General features: G+C 37.9%; 1 protein-coding gene across 1 annotated transcript in view; it reads left to right on the top strand.

Annotated features, from left to right (window-relative positions):
• The window catches only part of myom2b (myomesin 2b), a 72,977-nt gene extending 50,258 nt beyond the window's left edge, over nucleotides 1–22,719 (top strand). The window contains exons 21-36 of the mRNA XM_067421721.1: nucleotides 36–198; nucleotides 362–468; nucleotides 2,407–2,451; nucleotides 3,522–3,658; nucleotides 4,507–4,651; nucleotides 4,767–4,829; nucleotides 8,117–8,184; nucleotides 8,274–8,387; nucleotides 9,498–9,585; nucleotides 9,694–9,732; nucleotides 11,737–11,842; nucleotides 12,603–12,766; nucleotides 13,662–13,698; nucleotides 13,849–13,871; nucleotides 13,966–14,021; nucleotides 20,417–22,719. Of these exons, the coding sequence (XP_067277822.1) occupies nucleotides 36–198; nucleotides 362–468; nucleotides 2,407–2,451; nucleotides 3,522–3,658; nucleotides 4,507–4,651; nucleotides 4,767–4,829; nucleotides 8,117–8,184; nucleotides 8,274–8,387; nucleotides 9,498–9,585; nucleotides 9,694–9,732; nucleotides 11,737–11,842; nucleotides 12,603–12,766; nucleotides 13,662–13,698; nucleotides 13,849–13,871; nucleotides 13,966–14,021; nucleotides 20,417–20,854 (1,793 nt within the window). The 3' untranslated portion in view covers nucleotides 20,855–22,719. The remainder of the gene's footprint in view (nucleotides 1–35; nucleotides 199–361; nucleotides 469–2,406; nucleotides 2,452–3,521; nucleotides 3,659–4,506; nucleotides 4,652–4,766; nucleotides 4,830–8,116; nucleotides 8,185–8,273; nucleotides 8,388–9,497; nucleotides 9,586–9,693; nucleotides 9,733–11,736; nucleotides 11,843–12,602; nucleotides 12,767–13,661; nucleotides 13,699–13,848; nucleotides 13,872–13,965; nucleotides 14,022–20,416) is intronic.
• Nucleotides 22,720–22,986: the final 267 nt, after the last annotated feature.

The raw sequence follows: 22,986 nt of genomic DNA, 5'->3' as shown, positions 1-22,986 counted from the left end.
CGTGCAAATTTTTCTGTGCTTCTGTTATTTTGAAGGCACCCAGGAAATCAAGTGTGGCGTCGATGGGGAATCAGGTGACATTTATCTCTCGTTTGAGAGCTGCCAAATGATGGAGACATCAAAGTTTGTGTGGAAGAAGTCCTACCAAGAAATTACTGACTTCTCTAAGGGTATCGTCGTCAAGACATCAGGCAGCCAGTAAGCACAACACGCGTTAAATTTGTCCTAAGCTGGTCCAGATACATATTAGCTCAAAGCATATTTAGGGCAATTCCACAGTCTGTGCATATTTAATTCCATTTGTTTTCCTTTTGTTGTCCCATTGAGCAGACACTAATGTTTGCTCATTTGTTTTTTTTAGCTCAACTTTGCTTTTTAAGAACCCAGACAAAGAGGATTTGGGCACATTCTCTGTATCTGTTACACATACTGATGGTGTCTCGGCCAGCTACAAGATCTCAGCAGAAGGTGAGGCTTGTTAATATATTATGACTATCAGCTTTATTATTAATGCCCTTCCTCAAAGTTATATAGAGTACAAGACACTATCAAAACATTCCATTGACAGATTCCAATCATATTTGATTCAGATGTCTGTATACTATATATATATATATATATATATATATATATATATATATATATATATATATATATATATATAGTGTATCCGGAAAGTATTAACAGCGCTTCACTTTTTCCACATTTTGTCATGTTACAGCTTTATTCTAAAATGGATTAAATAATTTAAAAAAATCTCAATTCTACAAACAATACCCCATAATGACCATAATGAAATCTTTGCAAATTTATTACAAATAAAAAATGCCAAAAAAGCACATGTAGATAAGTATTCACGGCCTTTGTGCAACACTTTGTTGAAGCAACTTTGAAACCAATTACAGCCTAATGTAATTTTTTGTATGATGCAACAAGCTTGGCATACCTATTTTTGGGCAGTCTTTCCCATTCTTCTTTTACAGGACCTCTAAAGCTCCATCAGTTTGGACGGGAATGTCAGTGCACAGACATTTTCAGATCTCTACAGAGATGTTCAATCGGGTTTAAGTCTGGGCTCTGGCTGGGCAACTCAAGGACATTGACATTCATGTCCCGTAGTCCCTCCTTTGTTATCTTGGTTCTGTGCTTAGGGTCGTTGTTCTGTTGGAAGGTGAACCTTCTCCACAGTCTGATGTCCATAGAGCTGAGGAACAGGTTTTCAGGAGCAGGATGTCTCTGTACATGGCTGCATTCATCTTTCCCTTAATCCTGACTAGTCTCCCAGTTCCTGTAGCTGATAAACATCCCCACAAATTGATGCTGCCACCACCATGCTTCACTATAGGGATGGCATTGGCCATGTTATGAGCGGTCCTTGGTTTCCTCCAGACATGACGCTTGTCATTCAGGCATAATAATTTAATCTTTGTTTCATCGGACCAGAAAATTTTGTTTCTTATGGTCTGAGAGTCCTTCAGGTGCCTTTTGGTAAACTAGGTTAGGCGGGGGCTATCATGTGCCGTCTGGTCACTCTACCATACAGGCTTGATTGGTGGATTGCTGCAGAGATGGTTGTTCTTCTGGAAGATTCTCCTCTCCACAGAGAAACGCTGGAGCTCTGTCAAAGTGACCATCAGGTTCTTGGTCACCTCCCTGACTAAGGGACTTCTCCCCGCAATTGCTCACTTTAGCCAGACGGCCAGCTCTAGAAAGAGTCCTGGTGGTTCCAAACTTCTTCAATTTATGAATGATGAAGAACACTGTGCTCATTGGAACCTTCAATGTTGCAAAAATGTTTCTGTGCCCTTCCCCAGATCTGTGCCTCGATACAGTGCTGTCTTGGAGGTCTACAGTCAATTCCTTGGACTTCAGAGCTTGGTTTATGCACTGTTAACTGTGGTACCTTATATAGACAGGTGTGTGCCTTTCCAAATCCTGTCCAATCAACTTAAATTACCACTGGTGGACTCAAATCAAGTTGTAGAAACATCTTAAGGATGATTGGTGGACACAGGATGTACATGAGTTAAATTTTCTGTACATATGATTTCTTATTTTTTATTTTTTTTAATAAATTTGCAAAGATTTCGAACTAACTTCTTTCATGTTGTCATTATGGGGTATTGTTTGTAGAATTAAAAAAAATATGATTATAATCAATTTTGGAATAAGGCTGTAACATACCAAAATGTGGAAAAAGTGAAGCACTGTGAATACTTTTCAGATGCATGGTATGCTAGTGTTTGACAGATGTTACATTAGTTACCATGATATTGGATATATTCAAGATTCTTCAATTAATAACAATAATCATAAGAATAATAAAGATTTGTGTTTACTGCTGTAATGTACTTGTGTTGATAATGATGATAGCTGACAGAAATGATGGTTACCTCTATTCTTTAGAGCTGGAGAAGATGTTGGCCCTCAGCTATGACATACGCAACCCAAGTAAGTGGCCCAGATGAGGGAATAGAGTATGAAGCCCCTAAAGGGACATGGTGAAGAATATGAGATATAGCAAATATTTGGCAATGCTTTTGCGTTCTCTTGCAAATGTTTTGCGTTTCCCAGAGAAACGTTTCATTCGCTTGCAAAGTTTCTCAGGGGAACGCAAACATTTTGCGATCGAACGCAAATTTTCTTAGGGGAACACAAAACATTTGCGAGAGATCCCAAAAGCATTGACTTATTATTTCTCCTATCATCTCATATTATTTTTCTATATTAGTTTTTTTTTTATACCTACAATCTATCTAGTATCTAATTTTGTAACATTTAGTTCAGACTCAACTTGAATGAACCATGTTCAATATGCACAATTGACACATCAATTCAAACAGTGTATTCATGGTTCCCACAGTCTTGGAAAAAACAGGAAATTATGCATTATGCTTAGAAAATTCATGGAATTCAATAAAGTCTTTAAAAGTCATGTGAATTATTGTAACGTTTCACAATATGGATCAATTCGGTAACATTACATGTTAATTTATAATTATTGTTATACAATTTGGCTAGTTACAAATGTTTATTTTTTAGCTATTGCAAAACTAAAACTTAGTTGTGTTTGGGAAATATCTATACTGCATATGTTTTTCTATTTATGCTTTGCTCTAGCACATTTAATCGGCTAAAATAACTCGCAAAAACTGGTCTTTGAGCTATGATTTTTTATTATTATGATGTTTTAACCGAAAGCACTGACATATCTTAACTTGTCACTGTGATTGTTTTGTGTCAAGATGCACACCAGTAATGTTTTTTTTTTTCTTCTTCTTTTTTTTTTTTCTTCTAAGGCACGTTTATCTCCTTATTGATCCTAATCCTGTCTGTGAAACCAGGCATGGGAATCCTTATCTAGAAAAGCCATAGATGGGAATATTATATTAAATATTATAATTAAAAAAAAAAAATTGTATATAGGATCAGCATGTGTAAATTCAAAGGTCATGTATGAACTGTGACAACACACAAGGCGACATGTCATTCTGCCACGCGTCACCTCTCTTGTGTCACAGTTATTCCTCTGAAGACTGAACTGGCCTATAAGATTCTAGAGAGAGGCCGTATGCGCTTTTGGCTGCAAGCTGAGGGCATCTCCTCTTCTGTGACCTACAAATTCTTTGCCAATAACAAGGAGCTTGTCAACTGTGAGGTAAAGAACAGTCAAATAGAATGGTGCCGACAACCACAGCCTTCATTATTTCATAAACAGAAATCAGGGAGTTTTATATTAAAGGGATAGCTCACCACCAAAATGACAATTCTGTCATTATTTACTCACCCTCAGGCTCTTCCAAACCCCATGACTTTCCTTCTTCTGTGGAACATAAAAAAGAAGAAAATATTGATTAATCGATCAATGATTAATCGATTGCCCAGCACTAAATACTGTATAATACAATAATCTAATTTATTTTGTTATTGAACTCTCCCTTAACTTAAATTACAAACACTAATAAATCAATAACATTGTTAAATGTAATCTTTAGCAGATCTCAAAATAATGTGTGCACTGTACACTACTATACATTAGAATTGTCATTGTCAAAGTTATTTTTTTATTTAATTTTTTTGTAAATTTATTTAGACATAATAGTATAAAATTAAAATATTTTAGCCATTTAATGCTTATCTGCTTTAACATAATTATCTGCTTTTAATATCAGCCAGAAAGTGACTACTGGAACATCATCCCTAATTGTTGCCCATTCACTTCATTGAATTGAAAAGGCCAGCATAGATTTCCTGCTATAAATAATTTATGGTATGTTATGTGGTAGAAAGAGAGTCATACAGGTGTTGTATTTGATTACAGAATTGTCATTCTAAGTGAACTGTCCCTTTAAGTTTAGCTCCAACTGGTACTGTGCAATGAAACATAACCAATCCAAATAAATAGATTCAGCTCCTTTGCAATACTACCATCTGTTATGTTCATTTGCTTGAGCCTCCTAAGAAAAGCCCAGGAGTGAAATGTTTACCTCTCTGGCTTTTTCACAGCAAACTAAAATGAGTCATGACGCAGCTACGGGCATTATTGAGATGGTGATGGATCATTTCACTGAAGACAGCGAGGGCACTTTCACCGTGCAGATCCAAGATGGCAGAGCTAAGGCCCAGTCCTCTCTGGTGCTGATTGGAGATGGTGAGAGCCAGCATCGCTCTAGGCCTTTTGCAGCTCACATTTTGGGATATTGTGCTCTTCTGTTGAACTCTATTCACTGACCTCTTATAGTTTCTGCTTTATTTTCCTTTTCCAGCCTTCAAGGCAGCGTTGGCTGAGGCGGATTTCCAAAGGAGGGAGTACATTCGTGTGAAAGAGGGTACTGCACTCATCGGTGTTGATGTAGCTGTTGAAATAAACTTCTGATAGACTGAATTAGACCCTGTGGTTTTGTAATGCATTCTCGCTATTACTTTTTTGAGGTTTATAAATAAGCTTTGCATCATTGACAAAATGTCTTATTGGTTCCCTGCTGAAAAAAGATTTGCCCAAAAATAATAATAATTGTATTATTTACCAACTAGGTAATTATCAGCAGCGCTAATATTTGTATAATTTACAATAGCAAAATCGTTAGTATATGTATTTGGGAAAAAATAGAATTGGCCGTGGATTTGACCAAAAGTTTAAGAAGGATGTTTTTGGGTGAAACTCAAACAGAAGTGAGCTTCCCGATCCCCTGCTCACTTTGGAGTGAGCAGAGCACTTGTGTGTGATAATGTAGCAGATTGGAACGGGAGCAATGAAGGACAATGAATTTTCCTATGTCTTCGCCTAGAATGTTACCATGACACTGCAGAACGTGATCATTAACTGTTCTTACAACCGAAATTTCATATAACTGTTGCAAATAAATATACATTTTATAATGAAGTTTCTAATATATAGAGAGGTTACGCTCACTTCATAAACTCATTATACACTCACTATCCCTGGCTCAACTGTGTCCCCTGGAGTAACTATGTTTGCTATTTTTTTTTACTATTAAAAACTATTAATACCTATCACACCAAGGACAATAACTATAAACATAACAATTAAGAATAAATATTAATAAATAGCAGAGTTAACACCACAGCTATAAAGCTTATAGCACCGAGAAATTATATCATTGGAATCACTTTCGGAACAATTTTTTCCAGGTGATGAATGAAAATGTGAAAAAGGTCTGCTCTCTAAAAAATTATTTATTAATAGGAGATAATGATGTACAAACTTTTCGACTCTTTACCTTTATGAGTGGTTAATGGCATATTTGCCTGATGTGTAATTGTTCCCAACATTAGTTCTTTGTTGCAAGAACTAGATGGGCTTAAACTGGAGTCTGTGGATTGATTATTTGATTGTTCCATTATGATAATGATCAGCTTAAGACCTGCAGCGTACTTTCTATACTTATTGAGAACAAAAAAAATTGTCACACTGACAAAGACCTGAAAAGAGCTGTAACGTTTGTGCATCTTTATCTCCTATTAATAAAGCTTTTTTTATGCTTTATTATTTCGACTTCAAATTGTTATACTGACATCGCAAAAGTATTGGGTCACCCCCTCCAAATCCCAGTCACTTCCATGGCCACAGGTGTATATAATAAAGCACCTAGGCCTGCACCTAGGTACCGTAATAGGTCGTCGCCTGTGCATTCAGGTAAATTTCTTTGTGACTAAATATTCCACGATCAACTGAAAGTGTTTTTATAACAAAGTGGAAGCAATTGGGAACAACAGCAACGAAGTGGTAGGCCATGTAAAATAACAGAGCGGGGTCAGTGCATGCTGAGGTCAGTGTGCAGAAGTCACCAACTTTCTGCAAAGTCAATAGCTACAGACCTCCAAACTTCATATAAGCTCAAGAACATACAGAGTTTCATGGAATGGGTTTCCATGGCCAAGCAGTTGCATACAAGCCTTAAATCACCAAGTCCAATGCAATGCAAAGTGTTGGATACAGTGATGTAATGCACGCCACTGGACTCTGGAGCAGTGGAGACATGTTCTCTGGAGTGGTTAATCAAGCTTCTTAGTCTGGCAATCCGATGGATTTGCCTGACTGCATTGTGCCAAGTGTACATTTTGATGCAGAGGGATTATGGTGTGGGGTTGTTTTTCAGGGGTTGGGCTTTGCCCCTTAGTTCCAGTGAAAGGAACTCTTAATGCTTCATCATGCCAAGACATTTTGGACAATTTCATGCTCCCAACTTTGTGAGAACTGTTCGGGGATGGCCCCTTCCTGTTCCAACATGACTGCGCACCAGTGCACAAAGAAGGGTCCGTAAAGACGGGGATGAGTGAGTTTGGTGCGGAGGAACTTGACTGGCCTGCACAGAGTCCTGACCTCATCCCGATAGAACACCTTTAGGATGAATTAGAGCAGAGACTGTAAGCCAGATCTTCTTGTCCAACATCAGTGCCTGACCTCACAAATGCGCTTTTAAAAGAATGGTCAAAAATTCCCATAAACACACTTCTAAACCTTGTGAAAATCCTTTCCAGAAAAGTTAATGCTGTTATAGCTGCAAAGGGTGGGCCAGCTGGGTATTAAACCCTACGGATTCGGAGTAAGAATAGGATGTCATTAAAATTCATGTGCATGTAAAGGCAGACGTCCCCACATTTTTTGGCAATATAGTGTATGTCTTAGCACCTAATTAGCTGGGAGAGTGTGATTAGAGTTTTGATCAGGTGATGAACGATAATAACATTGACAGCCAATCAGAGTCCATCCTGCTGTAACGAACTCAGGCACTTAAAGTGGCAGACAAGCACGTGCTTAGAATGAACAGAACAATATTGGTGTGGAGCTTATATAGTAATCTTTAAAGTTATCATTCTTAGTGTAAACAGGCCTTTATTTTGTAGAATTTGTTATTTGTTTATTTGCCATTTGTGCTAGCCTGAATGCCAGCCAAATTTAGCCCGGCCCACAACATTTTTAGGTCAGGAATTTCGGTCTGGACTCGATCCATTGAGGAGTTATAATGCCCGAACAGAAACTGTTCGGACCAATCACATTGTCAGGGCGATGATTGACAGATTATCACCAGAAATGTAATAATTTCAAAGAGGAACAGAGGACCGCGATCAAGGCATTTGTCGACGGGAAAGATGTCTTTAGCATCTGTAGCTTTGTAGTCTGTAGCTCTGATTGGTTGTAGGTCTATCCAATTGAGGTCTTTCCTGTGCCAGTCGAAATACGCCCCCATAATAAAACCCCAATGGAGCAGTTTCAGACTCATGTTCTGACTAGAATTGAGTATGACCATGTCAGGCTACATTTGTGCATTTCTGAATAAAGAATTTGGCTTCAGGCACATCCTGACCCTCATGTTTTTCCAAACCTGTATCTAGCTTCTGAAGAAGAATACATTTCTAATAAAATGTCATTCACTCTTTTCCCCTCAGTTATGTTGTAGATTCTACTGAAACTAATAGGTTTTGAAAATATGTAGCTTTGCACATTCCAAATATTGGGCACATTGGCCAGGCCTTTAGACAAGCTAAACCACCTTAGGCATTTTTTTCCTCTTTTTTTTTCAGTAGGCTTGCTAGATTATTCTTCAAGTTTCCCGTGTTTTCAGAATGTTCATTTTCTGATTTTATATTCCAGGCCCTCACTTTATGGAGTTCCTCTCTTTTCAAGTTGGGGATAACGCATCTGTCTCCCTTGTTTGCAAGGCAAGTTGGATGGGAATGACTTAGCCCAAGCAAACTGAATGTCTTGGAATAACTGATGATATATTTCTTGCATGTCTGACCACTTTCAGGTGGCTAATTTGAAGAAGGAGTCTGTGTTTCAGTGGTATAAGGACAATGTAGAGGTGATTCCTGAGGTGCCTGCTGACTTAAACTCAGGAGTCTGCAAGTTTCCCCTAACTCATGTGAGCACTTCACTTCATAAACACTGGTTAAAACAAATTGTTAGCCCAAACTGGATAATAAGTGGTGGTCTGACATACTGTAGTTCCAAAATTGCTTGTTGTACAAAAGTTAGCCAAAAAGCCATGTGACACATTTAAATGTCTACATAAAAAATGTGTTAACCCAAATATTATATTCCATGTTATTTAATGTTTTCAGTTAATAAATAAACAATAGTAGAATAATGATCTAAAAGCATCACATGGAGCAAACACTGGGCCAGTATTAGCCATTGGCATCAGCTAAGATTAGCAGGATTTGCTTTAAAAATAATTTGATGCACAAATGGAAGGTTTTTCTTCTTCTCTCTTAGCATTGTATCTTAATATTTCAATTCTATATACGTTTATATTGCTAATAACGTGATATATTATTAGCATTTACCATTGTTTTTTTCCCCATGCTTCCCACAGAACAAACTTATGCTCCATTTTTGGGTCGTGACCACTAATTAAGTCATTAACAGGCAGCATTTGTTGTTTGTGTTTTCCTTAATCAAAGTTTAAAATATATTTAAAGTGCATTGAAGCATATTCAATGCTAAGTACCATAGCTAAGGTTATTTCAGTAAACAGAGAAATAATCCCTGCTGGACTGTTAAGGGTAATTGTTCTAGGTTTTTTTTTTTTTTTTCAGTCGATATTCTTCCCATTAACAAAGAAGCACAGCTTGTGCAACCTCGATAAATACAACAAAGAAGCTTGACACATGACAAAATTATACTGTTTTTACTATAATCGCTCCTGACATCTAATGAAGCGCATTTCACATAAAAAAATAACCTTAAGAGCTTTTGACTCTCAAAGGATTAAAACCAGAGGTGTGAATCAATTGAGTTCTGTAGTAATTTTATGTAATGCTGGTTATTCTTTGATTTATTTTTTATTTTTTTGTGAAATGTATTTTTACAAAACTATTTGAAATAGCTATAATTTACTCCCAAGACAATGTAGCACAGGGTCTGCCTGTAATGCTCTAAAAAAAGCATCACTCAGGTGGCCTGTTTTTATGAGATGCTGTATTATTTTTTTCTTCCATGTTTTTTTATTTTTTTTATCCTTATATACTAGTTCTCCAAGAAGGATGTGGGACTATATAAAGCAACCATCACCGATGACAGAGGCCAAGATGTGTCACAGATTGATGTTTCTGGCAAAGGTATAGTCTCTCAGTTTTGTCTTATCAAATATAGAAAAATATAAATGTGTGCTGGAAAATTTTCCATAAAATGTATTAAAATGTTTTTCTTCTTCTTCTCATCCATAGCTTTTGATGACATCATTAATGAGCTCAGTCGTGTCTCTGGTGTGTATGACGTATCATCATGCTCTCCATTTTTTGCCATTAAAGCCATCAAAATGTTTTATAAATGCAGTACAGTACGGTGCCTACAGTAGATACAAATATTATTATATTACAATTTTATAAAACTTTTTACAGTTGCCTACCAGCACTTACAGTATGTATACTTACGGTGCACTTACCTTAGAATGTACTGGTTCGTATCTTATAGCTAACTACATAAGGATAGGTTTAGGGTTAGGTTCAGAGTTAGTGCCTAGTTATTAAGCAGTAATTACTATTATAAGTACATGGGGAACACGACTGTAAAACAAAGTGCTACAGAAACTTTTGACTGGTAAAATACATAAAAATAATTGAAACATAAAATATATTATTATTCATCTTAAAGGGATAGTTCACCCAAAAATGAAAATTCAATCATTAATTACTCACCTCCATGCCGTTTGACACCTTTAAGACCTCAGTTCATCTTCGGAACACAAATGAAGATATATATATTTTTTTTAATCCGATGGCTCAGACAGGCCTTCATTGACACTAATGTCATTTCCTCTCTCAGGACCCATAAAAGGCACTAAATATGTCGTTAAAAAGCCCATCTCACTACAGTGGTTCTACAATGATTTTATAGAGACGAGAAAAAACAACTACAAACCAGTCAAAACATGAAACTCCATTGGTGTCAATGAAGGCTTTTCTGACCCATCGAATTCCATGTAATTAATGACATAATTTTCATTTTTAAGTAAACTAACCTTTAAGGTACCAGCCATCCATCATGAGTGTTTTCCAAGTGGCTTGGAGAATATATGAATAGAGGAATGTATGTATATACTTTATCCAATTATAGTAATGAGAATTTGGGAGGGAAATCTAAAAAATGGACATATATATTGTCAAACTAAAATGTATTCAGACACTTTCAACATTTTCTCACATTATCGCAGTTGCTATAGTTTACAAAAGGTAATAAATAATAATAATAATAATTAATTACATTTATATAGCGCTTTTCTAGACACCCAAAGCGCTTTACATACAGAAGGGGGGAATCTCCGCCACCACCAATGTGCAGCATCCACCTGGATGATGCGACGGCAGCCATTTTGCGCCAGAACGCCCACCGCACACCAGCTGATTGGTGGAGAAGGGACAGAGTGATTAAGCCAAACAGGATAAAATAAGACAAGAACTCAGAGTTAAACTTTGTCAGAACAAAGTCATCTTGATAATGTCAGATAACATTAAAAAAGACATGTAATGAATTACAATCAACCAATCAGCTGTCAGCTGTTAAATTTAAGTAAATAATTAGATAATACCAATTTAGGTCAACCAATGACCAAGCAATGCTTCATTTTGTTCAGTCTGTGGTGTAAAAGGTCTCATTAGCTATATAAAAAAAAACACAAGTAAAACATGTGCAGGTCAAAGTGTCTGAATAATTTTGGTCCTTAATTTTTTATTAATTTGATTGGTAGTCACTGTATGAAGAATTTTTGGATATAATACGTCACAATTAACTTTATTTTGATATCCTCACTTAGGATAATCACATAGATTAACTATAGTGCCCTGCATCCACTAGTAAAAAAATGACATCTGGTGTCTGAATCACTTTTGGTTTGACTGTATGTTTAATGATTTTGAGGTGAAATATGAACGTTCTTGACGTTTCACATATTTTCACATGCATTTATTTATACACAATCAATGAAAAATACAGCATTTGACCAACTCGAGCATTTGGTATTTCTACCTCAAGCTCTAAATTTCTAATGTACTAAATCAATTTTCAATCTTTATGATGAAATTATACTGTTCTGTTACTGCAGTTGTGAGAAGAACAGTTGTTCATTTTAGTTGAGTGACTACTTGAAAGTCTTTGCATAAATAACAAAAGAAGCTCAGCTTAAAGTGGTGAATCACAGCAATGCAGCTTTTTGTGAAAAAAGATTAAAAGTGAATTTTAAGATCTCTTCCCTTCTTTTTTGACCTGGATAGGATCCAGTGCCTCCGAGTTGTCGATTCAGTGCACTGCGGAAGGCATTATGCTTGTGTGCCACATGAAATATTACACCGAGGAGATGAAGATCCATTGGAAACAAAAGTATGCACATTTTCCACTCTCACTTGAAAAGATTTCCTAGAATAAAAAACAGATTCACAAATACCCGTAAAAATGAAATGCACAAGCCTCTTCATGTCCCCAGGCGTGACAACGACTCTACATGTAAACATGATTTTCGGATTTTGGTCTATAATTTTGTTTAGCTTTAGTGTGAGGTGTACAACAAAAATAAGATTATTGAACTACAGGAAATTACATGGAATAAAGAATCTGTCTTGTTCCTTGCTCTGTTGTCGACACAAAACAAATCATTCTGATTGCAGTTCCCTAATGCTTTGCCCTGGAGGTGATTCAGTGGCATGTGAAATACTAACGTAGCGAGAAAAGCCTCTTCCTGCTCGCATGGGTTCTCAAATCCCTGTATTAGCATTTTGAAGTGGCTATTCTGGGTCTTTCCTCCCTGTGTTGCACGTTTTGAATCTCACGGAAAGAAGGTATTAAATGCAAAGGGAATTTCACATTCAGTTAATAATAAATAAATTAAAAAAACACACGCCGTGTCAAATTTTACTCTAGGGACATGCTAATTTAATGCTCCACTTTAAAAAAGGCATGTCTAACATTTACTCTCTGGAAAAATGAGAAAACAATTGAGTTTAAAAAGGGATTAAATGTGCCTTCGTTGTGACATGTTAAAATCAGTGATGCGCATACACTGCACTTGCACATGGTCGTATTGATTTTGTTATTCTGTCATTGATGAACAGATATTTAACAGGTCTGCTCTTTGTGCTTCAAGGGAATCTAAAACCACTGCATCAGAAAGAATGCGAATTGGTGGCAACCCAGCAATGGCAACTTTGGAGATAGTCGAACCTACTGATAAGGATAAAGGAATGTATACTATTGAGATTGTGGATCCCGAGAAGACGCACGCTCGTACACTGGACCTCTCTGGACAACGTGAGTTGCTTGGATGTGTCATTTTTTAATACTGCTTTCTGATTTTTTCCAAAAATATTTAATGACTGTTGACCTTAAATCATCTGAGCATGAAACTTTCTCCTCATTTAATCATAATGGGCAAATAGCATGTTGTAAATAGTCACAGAAAACTAAATTGCATAAAACAACCTTGACTAAACATTATGAATGGACCTCAGGGAGAAAAAGATTATTCAAAATGTATGATGCCTTTAAATGAGAGTAGTGTGAAAAAGAACCCAATTACTTTTGAACTTAAATACTTTAAAAAATAGCTTAAATAGTTTTCCAATCTCCTCCAATATCAGCATAAATGATAAACGCCACATCAATACTGAAGAAAACTCTCATGTTTTCAAAGTGATTTCGTCTATTTCCAAAGGCTTTATCACTCCAAACCCTACACCACATTTGTTATTAGCAAAATGGTCACCTGAAACGCGTGTTCTGGCATTGATCCTGTGTAGATGTGTTTGATTGGAAGTAAAGGCCAGCATTGCAGCTGCGCACACAGGAAATGTATTTAGGGAAATCCAGGGATGAAAAAATGCCATCATAGTATCAAAGGTTCAGATACTGGCAGTGGTTTCAGATAGTCAACAGACTGTGTGATGACAAACATAATCAAGGGCTGGTGTCTGACAGGTCATACGATTTGCCGAATGGTGACAGTAATGAGTAGGGGAAGAAGAGCTATTTCCAGCGAAGCGGGAAAACAATGCTATTAAAATAATGAGAGCTGATTTTCATTTTATGCCGTGCCTCCAGGACAAGACGCACAGACAAACAGTTTTTTTTTTCTTTAAAAAAAAAATTGTATTCATGTTTTATATGCTCTTAACTTTTATTCTTTTTTTCTGTTTCCCCTCTTTAGTCTACGACAACGCCTACGCAGAATTCCAGAGACTCAAGTAAGATAACCAGTGCACCAGGCCACCACATGGCTTTCCACCTCCTAAATGTTTAGAGATGCAAAGCATGTGAGCTGTACATCAGTGTTTGGGTAAAATATTATGGTCTGCTAATGAACTCAACAATGCTATTCTTCTTTTGCCCTTCAGAGCGGAAGCATATGCTGAAAAGTGTGAGTATACTTAATCACTCCCAACACTCTCGGGGGTCCTGCTTTGATATGTAATTATATTCCTAAAATTAACTTTGCTATGTTTTCTTGTCAGATCGTGGCAAAGTGGTTGGTGGTCTTCCTGATGTTGTGACTATCATGGAAAAGAAGGTTTGTTTAAACTCGTTACGTGTGAACTATAACATTGTGAAAAATGGATCACAATGCATAAAGACATTGGATTCTGATCTGGCTTTCCGTTTGAAGAAAACCATGTCAAAAACACCACAAAGTGTACAATATTCAATTGCACTTACCGGACTTACATTACCAGTCAAAAGTCTACAGCTTCTCATTCTCATCCAAGTTTCAAGTTTCACTTTTTATTTTAACATGATAAAACGAGTATAGGAATTATTTAGTGACCAAGTGGCCAAATCATTATGTTTGAGCTTTATCAAAGTCATCGCTCTTTTGAATTAGTTCACATGTAGGGCATTTGTTTCTTCAACTCATCCATTACACATTTTTGTATTGGTCAACAAAACAAATTTCTGGAATTTAAGCAAAAGCCTTTAGATTTAAAAATGTGTCCGATAATAAGTAACTACTTCAGTAAAGTGTGTTGAAACGTTTGATTTGTAAAGTATGTGTTGGCTTAAGATTAGTGCAGTAAGGCTAAATGAATTTAAATTAAATTAAAGTTACTTCCAGTCTTTCAACTGCAATGTTATGACCACACCATTAATCAATCAATCAATCAACTTTATTTATACAGTATAGCGCTTTTACAATCACGATTGTTTCAAAGCAGCTTCACAGTGTCAAACAGGGCAATATTGCAGCAAAATTAGATTTGGCTGTACAGTCGTTCTGGAGAAAACAGTGATGTTATCAGCTTATTTTCATTTATCATATAGCAACAATGTTGGCAGATCAGTATTATAGTTTATAGAATTAAATAAGACCTAATTTATTAATTTTATTTGCCTTTTTAGTTGAATAACTTGGACCATAATTTTAGTGGCTAAACCAACAAGCATAACCGTGGGCAAAATGGATGCATTTAAAAACAAAACGCAGTAGTGTAAACAGGGCCTGAAGCACGTTTAAACACATGCCAATATTCATTGGCTGACAACAATCCATGATATTCTCCATGAAAATAATCCAAGTTTCAAGTTTCACTTTATCTTTTAATATGATAAAACAACACAAATGAGTATAATGTTGTGGCCAAGTGGCTAAATCATTATATTTGAGCTTTATCAAAGTCATCGCTCTTTTGAAGTGGTTCACATACTGGGCATTTGTTTCTCCAACTCATCCAACAGGTTTGGCAAAAAATTATATTGGTCTAAAAAACTAATTTCTGGAATTTAAGCAAAAGTATTTAGATTTAAAGGTTTGTACAATCATAAGAAACTAATGCAGTCAGATGTGTTGAAAACTTTTGACTGGTAGAGTGTGTGCTGGCTTTAGATTAGTGCAGTAAGGCTAACTCAACTTAAATGAAATTAAAGTTACTTCCAGTCTTTTGACTGCAATGTTATGACCACACCATTAAACCAGTAAGCCTAGTAACTTTTGCATGATAGGCGCAAGAATACATAGAAAAGTGTGTAAGAAAACTCAGGTGTGTTTAATTAAACTACTCTATGCAGGACAGGCCTAGTCAAATAGCCCAAACAAAGTATGCTTTAGAACTAAACCGCTCCAATAATGAACTAATAATAATAATAATAATAATAATAGATTTTATTTATAATGCACTTTTCATTCCGAAGAATCTCAAAGTGCAACAAAGGGGGGGGGGGGGGGGGGGGAGGAATAACAACAAAAAATGAATAACAAGTAAAAATATAGAATACTACAAACAATCAACCAACACAGAAAACAGAACAGAAACAGAGCTGATGGTGAACAGAAACAGAGCTGATGGTGAACAGAAACAGAGCTGATGGTGGACAGAAAACAGCTGATGGTGGAAGTCTCTGTTAGCTCCGCAGCACACTGTGGTCCACTCCATGTTTCAGATTTCTCCCAGCGGCAGTGTCCCGATGACATCGCTGAGGCACGACAGCTGAAGATCAGATGATGGGTCTTCTTCATGATGATTCAAACGATGGGGATCGCTGCAGCACCATGCAAGAGGCAGAACATTCCTCCGGGCACTTCTGTGGACACACCGGGGCCGGCGCAGATGTCGCTCCACGGTCGCAATGCAGGACGGAACAGCGGCGCAGCCGAGAAGCAGAACATCCCAACATCATGCCGGACGCCGCCGACGAGAGCCCGGATGACGCTAGCCCGGTGCAAACTTCAGCCACCATGCAGCTTAAGCCCAAGGGAGACCGCCAGTGAGCACCCGCGGCGAGAAACATCAAATGTCCTCCAAACCAGAAACCAACCGCAGCAATTCAAACATAAACATCAGAGAAGCGGTTGAAAACGGCGAAACGACGAACAACGACCTCTCAGTGGCTGCCAGCAATCAGCAACAGTCCCAATTGTAGCTCTGACTGTTAGACTAGTCACAAACATAAGGAAATAAAATAAAATAAAATGTAAATCTAATAGTACTCAGCTCAGTATTAATAGCTCCAATAATGAACTAGATTCCTTTTTTAAAATGGCACTTCAAGTTGGAGTTGACGCTACATGGAATGCCATCAGCGTGACCGGCCCCGTTTACACTAGTGGACTTTCGTTTTAAAACAGCATTTTAAAATTAAAACGATCCTCATCTACACTGGCGTTTCAGTTGTGTTTCAGAAAGGATCTCGGTCTAAACTCCACGACTGTAAACAAGTCACATGATAATTCAAGTACTATGGCTATGCGTATACAAAACAGTTGACTCTTGCACATGCATTATTATACAGTATAGCGTTTAACTGCACTATGGCTGCTAAAAAGGACAGCAAGGTCAGCAAAGCATGCAGTTCTTTCTCCGTGTTATTGTTTACACGGTTGTCAAGGCTGGCATGTTACAGAGCCGCTGAGAGAGGCTGCTCTGGGCTGCATTTCCCAAAAGCATTGTAATAATGGTCTCTACGATCAACTTAGGCATGCATTGCTTTAGCCAAACACAGTTCTGTCCTGTTCCGGTAGTGGGTAGTATGTAGGCAGCCATGTCATTGTTTTTTAAGAGTCTCCATTTTGGTCCGTTTACTGAAATCCAACTCAAGAGTTTACAAACTAAAACAGGGTCTGCAGTCTCCATTTCCGAGGTTCGAAAACGGCAGAGTAGTGTAGACAACAGGCATAACCGTACCAAAAGCAATGCATTTTAAAACTAAAACGCATTAGTGTAAATGGGGCCTGAAGCACGTTTAAACACATGACAATAGTCATTGGCTGACAACAATCTGTGATATCACAGGTGGCGCACCTGTGAGTATAAAAGGTTATCTGCAATGCACATTGTCATCTTTTTTGTGATCAGGAGCCATTTTTTTGTAACGTGTTATCAAGCATAATGGAGAATTCAAGCAGAAAGTGTATGCCTCCGTGTCCTTGTTATTTGACACCTGACTCCCACAATCTTTGCGTTGTATGCTTAGGAGCAGAGCATGTGCATTCAGCACTCAAGTGTACTGGATGCGCTCACTGTGACAAGTTTTCAGTGAGGAAGCTCCGTTGCGCTTGACTCTCTTCTTAAGGGATGAGGGACAAATGTCTGCACCCCGTGGTTCGGGTCCCACTGTTGCTGAACCAGCTTGGAGTCTTAGATTGTGGAAATCACCGGCCGAGCTGGTCAATGACTTTCAGGGAAGGGTCACTGTTTTTTAATTCTTGATTGCTGGCTCAAGCAATTTGCTTGATCAGGAAGCCCAGCCTCTGGCATTGTCCAATCCAGCAGAGAGCATTTTGCTGGCAGCTCAGAGGAAGAATCTGAATGTGTTAGCCCTCTGTTACATCCACTGTTGGATGTAATGGCCCGTGCCATGGCTAGACTGGATCTGTCTCGCGGTAGATTAGATGAGTGTCCCTCCCCCATGAGATTGGCATTTCTTCCAGATCTTCACACCAAGGTGGAGAGTCATTCGAATGTAAAACAACTTAGTCACATTTTTTGTTAATACATTGATTGTATTAATTATATAGCTTAAACTAGCACTACGATAGCTTGGATGCCAGCCAAACTTAGCCCCGCTCACAACATTTGAGGTAGGAGGTTTGGTGTGGCCTTGATCCATTGTGGAGCAGTAATGTCATTCATGTCACAAAAAAGTGCTTGGGTTGAATTTGTTTACTAAATTAAGAACTTGTTTGTATATGCATTCCCCTTTACTGTTTCTCTCAGAAATCATGATCATGTTGGTAAGTACTCTGTGTATCCTTAAAATAACCAGCAGCCATATCACCCTGTAGCCCAAGACTGGTTTCCCACTGAAGCTAAGCAGGGCCGAGCCTGGTCAGTACCTGGATTGGAGACCAACTGGGAAAACCAGGTAGCTGCTGGTAGAGGTGTTAGTGAGGCCAGGAGGAGGTGCTCACCCTGTGGTCTGTGTGGGTCCTAACGCCCCAGTATAGTGATGGGGACACTGTACTGTCAAAGAGCACCGTCCTTCGGATGAGACGTTAAACCGAGGTCCTGACTCTCTGTGGTCGTTAAAAATCCCAGGATGTTCTTCGATAAAGAGGAGGGGTGTAACCCCGGCATCCTGGCCAAATTTGCCCACTGGCCTCTATCCATCATGGCCTCCTAATCTTCCCCCTATCCTGATTGGCTTAATCACTCGGTCTCCTCTCCACCAATCAGCTGGTGTGTGGTGAGCGTTCTGGCGCAATATGGCTGCCGTCGCATCATCCAAGTGGATGCTGCACATTGGTGGTGGTTGAGGAGTTTCCCCCTTCTATGTAAAGTTTTTCTAGGCACGCTTTGAGTGCCTAGAAAAGCGCTATATAAATGTAATGAATTATTATTATTATTATTAAAATCTTTTTACAACACCAGCAAAAATCGTTTACGCTCATCTTCTTCTGATACTTCTTCCAACTAGCATGCAGAGTTCTGTTGACAACTTTGCGTCACTCAACATACATCACTTACTTGATTGTCACTTACTGACTGTAGGCCTGTCCAGTTGAGCGTAGAGGCATTTTCCCTCTATAATAAAAGCCCAATGGAGCAGTATCAGACTCATATTCTGACTAGAATCTGAGTATGACGACGTCAGGCTAGCACTAAAGATCTGACCCACCTACATTTATTGTTAGGATCCACTACCGTGTCCATCATAAGTACCTTACTGTAACTGTCTCCCGAGTGTTTTACTGTACACACATTTTTGTTTGCTATTGCAAACTGAGCAGTGAGTCAACATTACTTCCTGTGATAATCTACATTATGCTTTAAGTGTTGTCAATAGACTTAAACTTGTAATGCAAATGGAGCATTCCTTTCAGAAGCCCATGTAGAGCTGTAGCCAACGCATTAGTGATCTGTATTGCCGCAGGCAGTCGTGCCGGTGAGCACTGTTCTGCGGCTCTTCCCTTCAACCCTGGGAGTGCGTGTTGGAGAGCGTCATACTCCTCCGCTCCCTAAGATCCATGTCCATTGTCTTCTGCCTCATAATCCATTGCTTGCTAGCAGCATGAAGCCAGCTTGGGGAATATGCTGTATTCTCCCTGTGAAAGGATATTGGTGGGATTATGATTCGCCTGAATAGTTGATGCTGGAAATGCCGGCATCCTTTTTCTTTCAGATCAAATAAAACAGCAGGTCAGTGGCTCTCAGATCCATTAAAGGAAAGATGAGGTGAACTCACATGGGAGAGGAGACCTTTCACATGATGACCTACAGAGGTCATGTATACTGTGGTTTTCCAGTGAGAACTCCCCTCAGGGCTTTGTGTGTACTGTATATTTTAGTTTTCATTGAGCCACTCTTCATAAAAAGCCCAAAGAGTCGCTTTGTTGATATCCATTACTGTGAAATATGTCATGTAACCTGGAAAAATGCAATATAAATCTGATTCTATGTTGAAATTATTTTTTTTACCTATATGGGTACAAGAGCTTATCACTGACACCTTTGTAAATTCAAAAACATTTCTTCAGAAATATATTCCTCTCCATAAGATGTTATAGACCTACATGTTTCATTGTGAATTGATAACAATTAATAAAAAAGGGCTTCAGAAAAAATATGTGGCCACTTTTTAATGATAATAACTTCCCTATAGTTATTTAATTAATGTTTATTACATGTAAAATATAAGTATTAATTTTTATAGATATGTAAAATATCAAGTATATATATATATATATATATATATATATATATATATATATATATATATATATATATATATATATATATATATATATATATATATATATTCAAAACAATTGTTGGCAATTGGGAATTTGGGAATTTTTGTTGCCATCTCACCATCAGAATATCATATTATCATTTGGAATTATGTGCATCTTCCTTATGACGTCATGATGTTTCTCATGCTAATGCCCTTAATATGATAATGACAAAATACTTCCTCAGAGAATGTTTCAGATTAAATATGCATTTATCAAATCTGTTGTTTGTTTTTCTTCAGACTCTGAGTCTGACCTGCACAGTCTGCGGTGACCCCAAACCTCTGGTCAGCTGGTCTAAGAATGATCAAGAAGTAGAACCCAGCGATCAGTATGTCATTTCCATGGACTCGGGCAAGTTCGCCAGCCTCACCATCAAAGGCGTGTCCCTGGAGGACTCCGGCAAGTACACCATGACGGTGCAAAACAAGTTTGGGGGCGAGTCGGTGGATATCGTTGTCAGTGTGTACAAACACGGCGACAAGATTCCGGACATCAAACCAACATCTTCGCCCAAGAGGATCATGCCTCCCACAGGTCCAATTGTAATTCCCACCACCAAGGCTGCCACCCCTGCACCTGCCACGGCTGCGGCCAAGTCTCCAGCTCCTCCTCAAAATGCCAAATCCCCCGCACCGCCCCGTGGCATGAAGTCTCCCACTCCCACCAGGAAGAAGTAAAGGCATAGCTTTTTCCTCTCATTTGCCCCAACAGCACAAAGACGTCTAGATTCACATTTCCAGTAAGAAATATCAGTGTTTGCAAGGCAGCAAAAGAAGCATGGGTTTAGGTTTTAATGTTTAATATAAACAAAATACCACCATCATGACTATATAGTTGATTATATGGGTATAAATCAGTAAAACAATTACAATTATTTATGTAATATGCAGACAATCCTTATCGATTAATAAATAATAAATCCTTCATAGATTAAATCTGTGTATCTGTAGATACTACATTTAGTTTGAATCTTACTTCACAACCATTAAAATAGTATGTTCTATATAATTTGAGTATGGATATTATGAATGAAATTCAGATCTACTACAATGCTATTCTCACATATCTGACCTACCAACGTCATTTGTGTCGCTTTATTGCCATTCACAAATCTTCTCCTTTGGCTTTAGGGGATAGTAAATTGTCCATCGAATGTACATTTCAAAATTTCAGCAGAAGTACAGTAATAGGACATTTGTGTACCTTTTACCTACTGTTTGTTTTTATATTATGAATTCAGACATACCACTGTTTGGGCTTACATTAAAATCTATGGAAGTAGGTATATTCAGAAGTAACATTTGACTCTGTGTTGCTGTTTGTTTGAGCATCCCTACCAGCCTGACACAACTTAGGTACAACCAATGGTGTGAGTTTATCTGTTTGACCAATAACGCAGATTTGACAAAATCTTTAAATCCAGTAAGAAAGACTAGACAATTGCAATTTAGTATGCAAATAAGACTTTTCCAGAAATTGTCTGAAACTTATCTACAAAACATCTGTACGATAAGCGGTTTGGGCAGAACGAATTGCAAGTTAGGTTTTGAGTTTTAGAGCAAACCCTTAGGAATGTACCGAAATTAAAATGCTGGCTCATACCAATAAGCTGTTAATTATTTTGATGTTAAAGCTGATTACTGAAAGCTGATAGTACAAGTCTATTTTGTGTTAAAAATAAATATACACTGATGTAAAACCAATAGTTTTTACTGTTGAAGTAAAGTGAATTTAGGCATCTAATTGTAAGTGAACATATTGAAAGACAACATTGTTAGTGTTATTATAGATTACCTTTAAGTAAGCGTTAGAATATGACAACATTAATATATAAATAGATGAACATGAACATGCACAATTAGGGTTGAATTCTGTTTGACTTCTTCAATGGGTCTCTCTTCAATGGCTTTTGCCATTGAGATGACTAAGAAAAAATCAACCTGAATTCAGCCCTACATAGCCAATATTGATCAAGACCAAAACTTTAAAATCAACAGATATATTGTGCAACCCTTAAATCCTAACCAGAATTCTGGATGAATATCAACATCATGCCGCCTTGCAAACACTGTAATTGAACTATAGTTCACAAATAATAAAAGTACAAGTAGTATATTTTCCCCCAAAATGCATCATCATGTCATAAAATGAGCAAGCGTCTAGAAAAGAGAGTAGGAAGTATGTGTGAAGGAGGGTTGGGCAAGTTATATTTAGTGCCACGAGAAAATGTGCGAAACAGTTTGTCATCTGGGTTGCCTAAGCTGAGTGGGCCCCTAATGAATTTGGCTCCCTCTCCCCTGAGGTGCTCGGGGGAAAAGCTTTGATGTTAGTTTATTAAATCTCTGTTTAAAAGCTGTTATTTCAGTTAGCCACTGGAATCCAGAGGCTTTTTTGCTTTCTCTGGCGGATGGATGGCCTGAGAGTGCAGGACCTCCACTTAGCCCCCAATGGCGGCCATGCACCCATCATGGCTCCTCTCAACCTTGTATCATGTCCTCGCCTTTTTCTCGTGGTTTTCTGTTAATAAAAGAGTTGGAAGTCATTACCTGTGTCATCCCTGCCTTTATATTGTACACAAACACACACACACACACACACACACTTATAGTAAACTATGAATGCGATTAGAGAAGCTACTGGCCCATCTGAAACGCATCAGCACTTTTCTTTGGCTCTTGGGCCACTTGTACTTCACAAATCTTTTCATGTATATGGAACACCTAGCTTGAGGTGCTTTGATGCCAAGCATGCACCGCTACTTCATAATTCACAATGCATGACTTGGCGATTTGTATTACCTGGCAAATCT

Source organism: Pseudorasbora parva, chromosome 17 (genome assembly GCF_024679245.1).
Source record: "Pseudorasbora parva isolate DD20220531a chromosome 17, ASM2467924v1, whole genome shotgun sequence".
NCBI lineage: Eukaryota > Metazoa > Chordata > Actinopteri > Cypriniformes > Gobionidae > Pseudorasbora > Pseudorasbora parva.
Note: the sequence above shows the minus strand (reverse complement) of the source record. Positions and strands in the feature narration are given on the sequence as shown.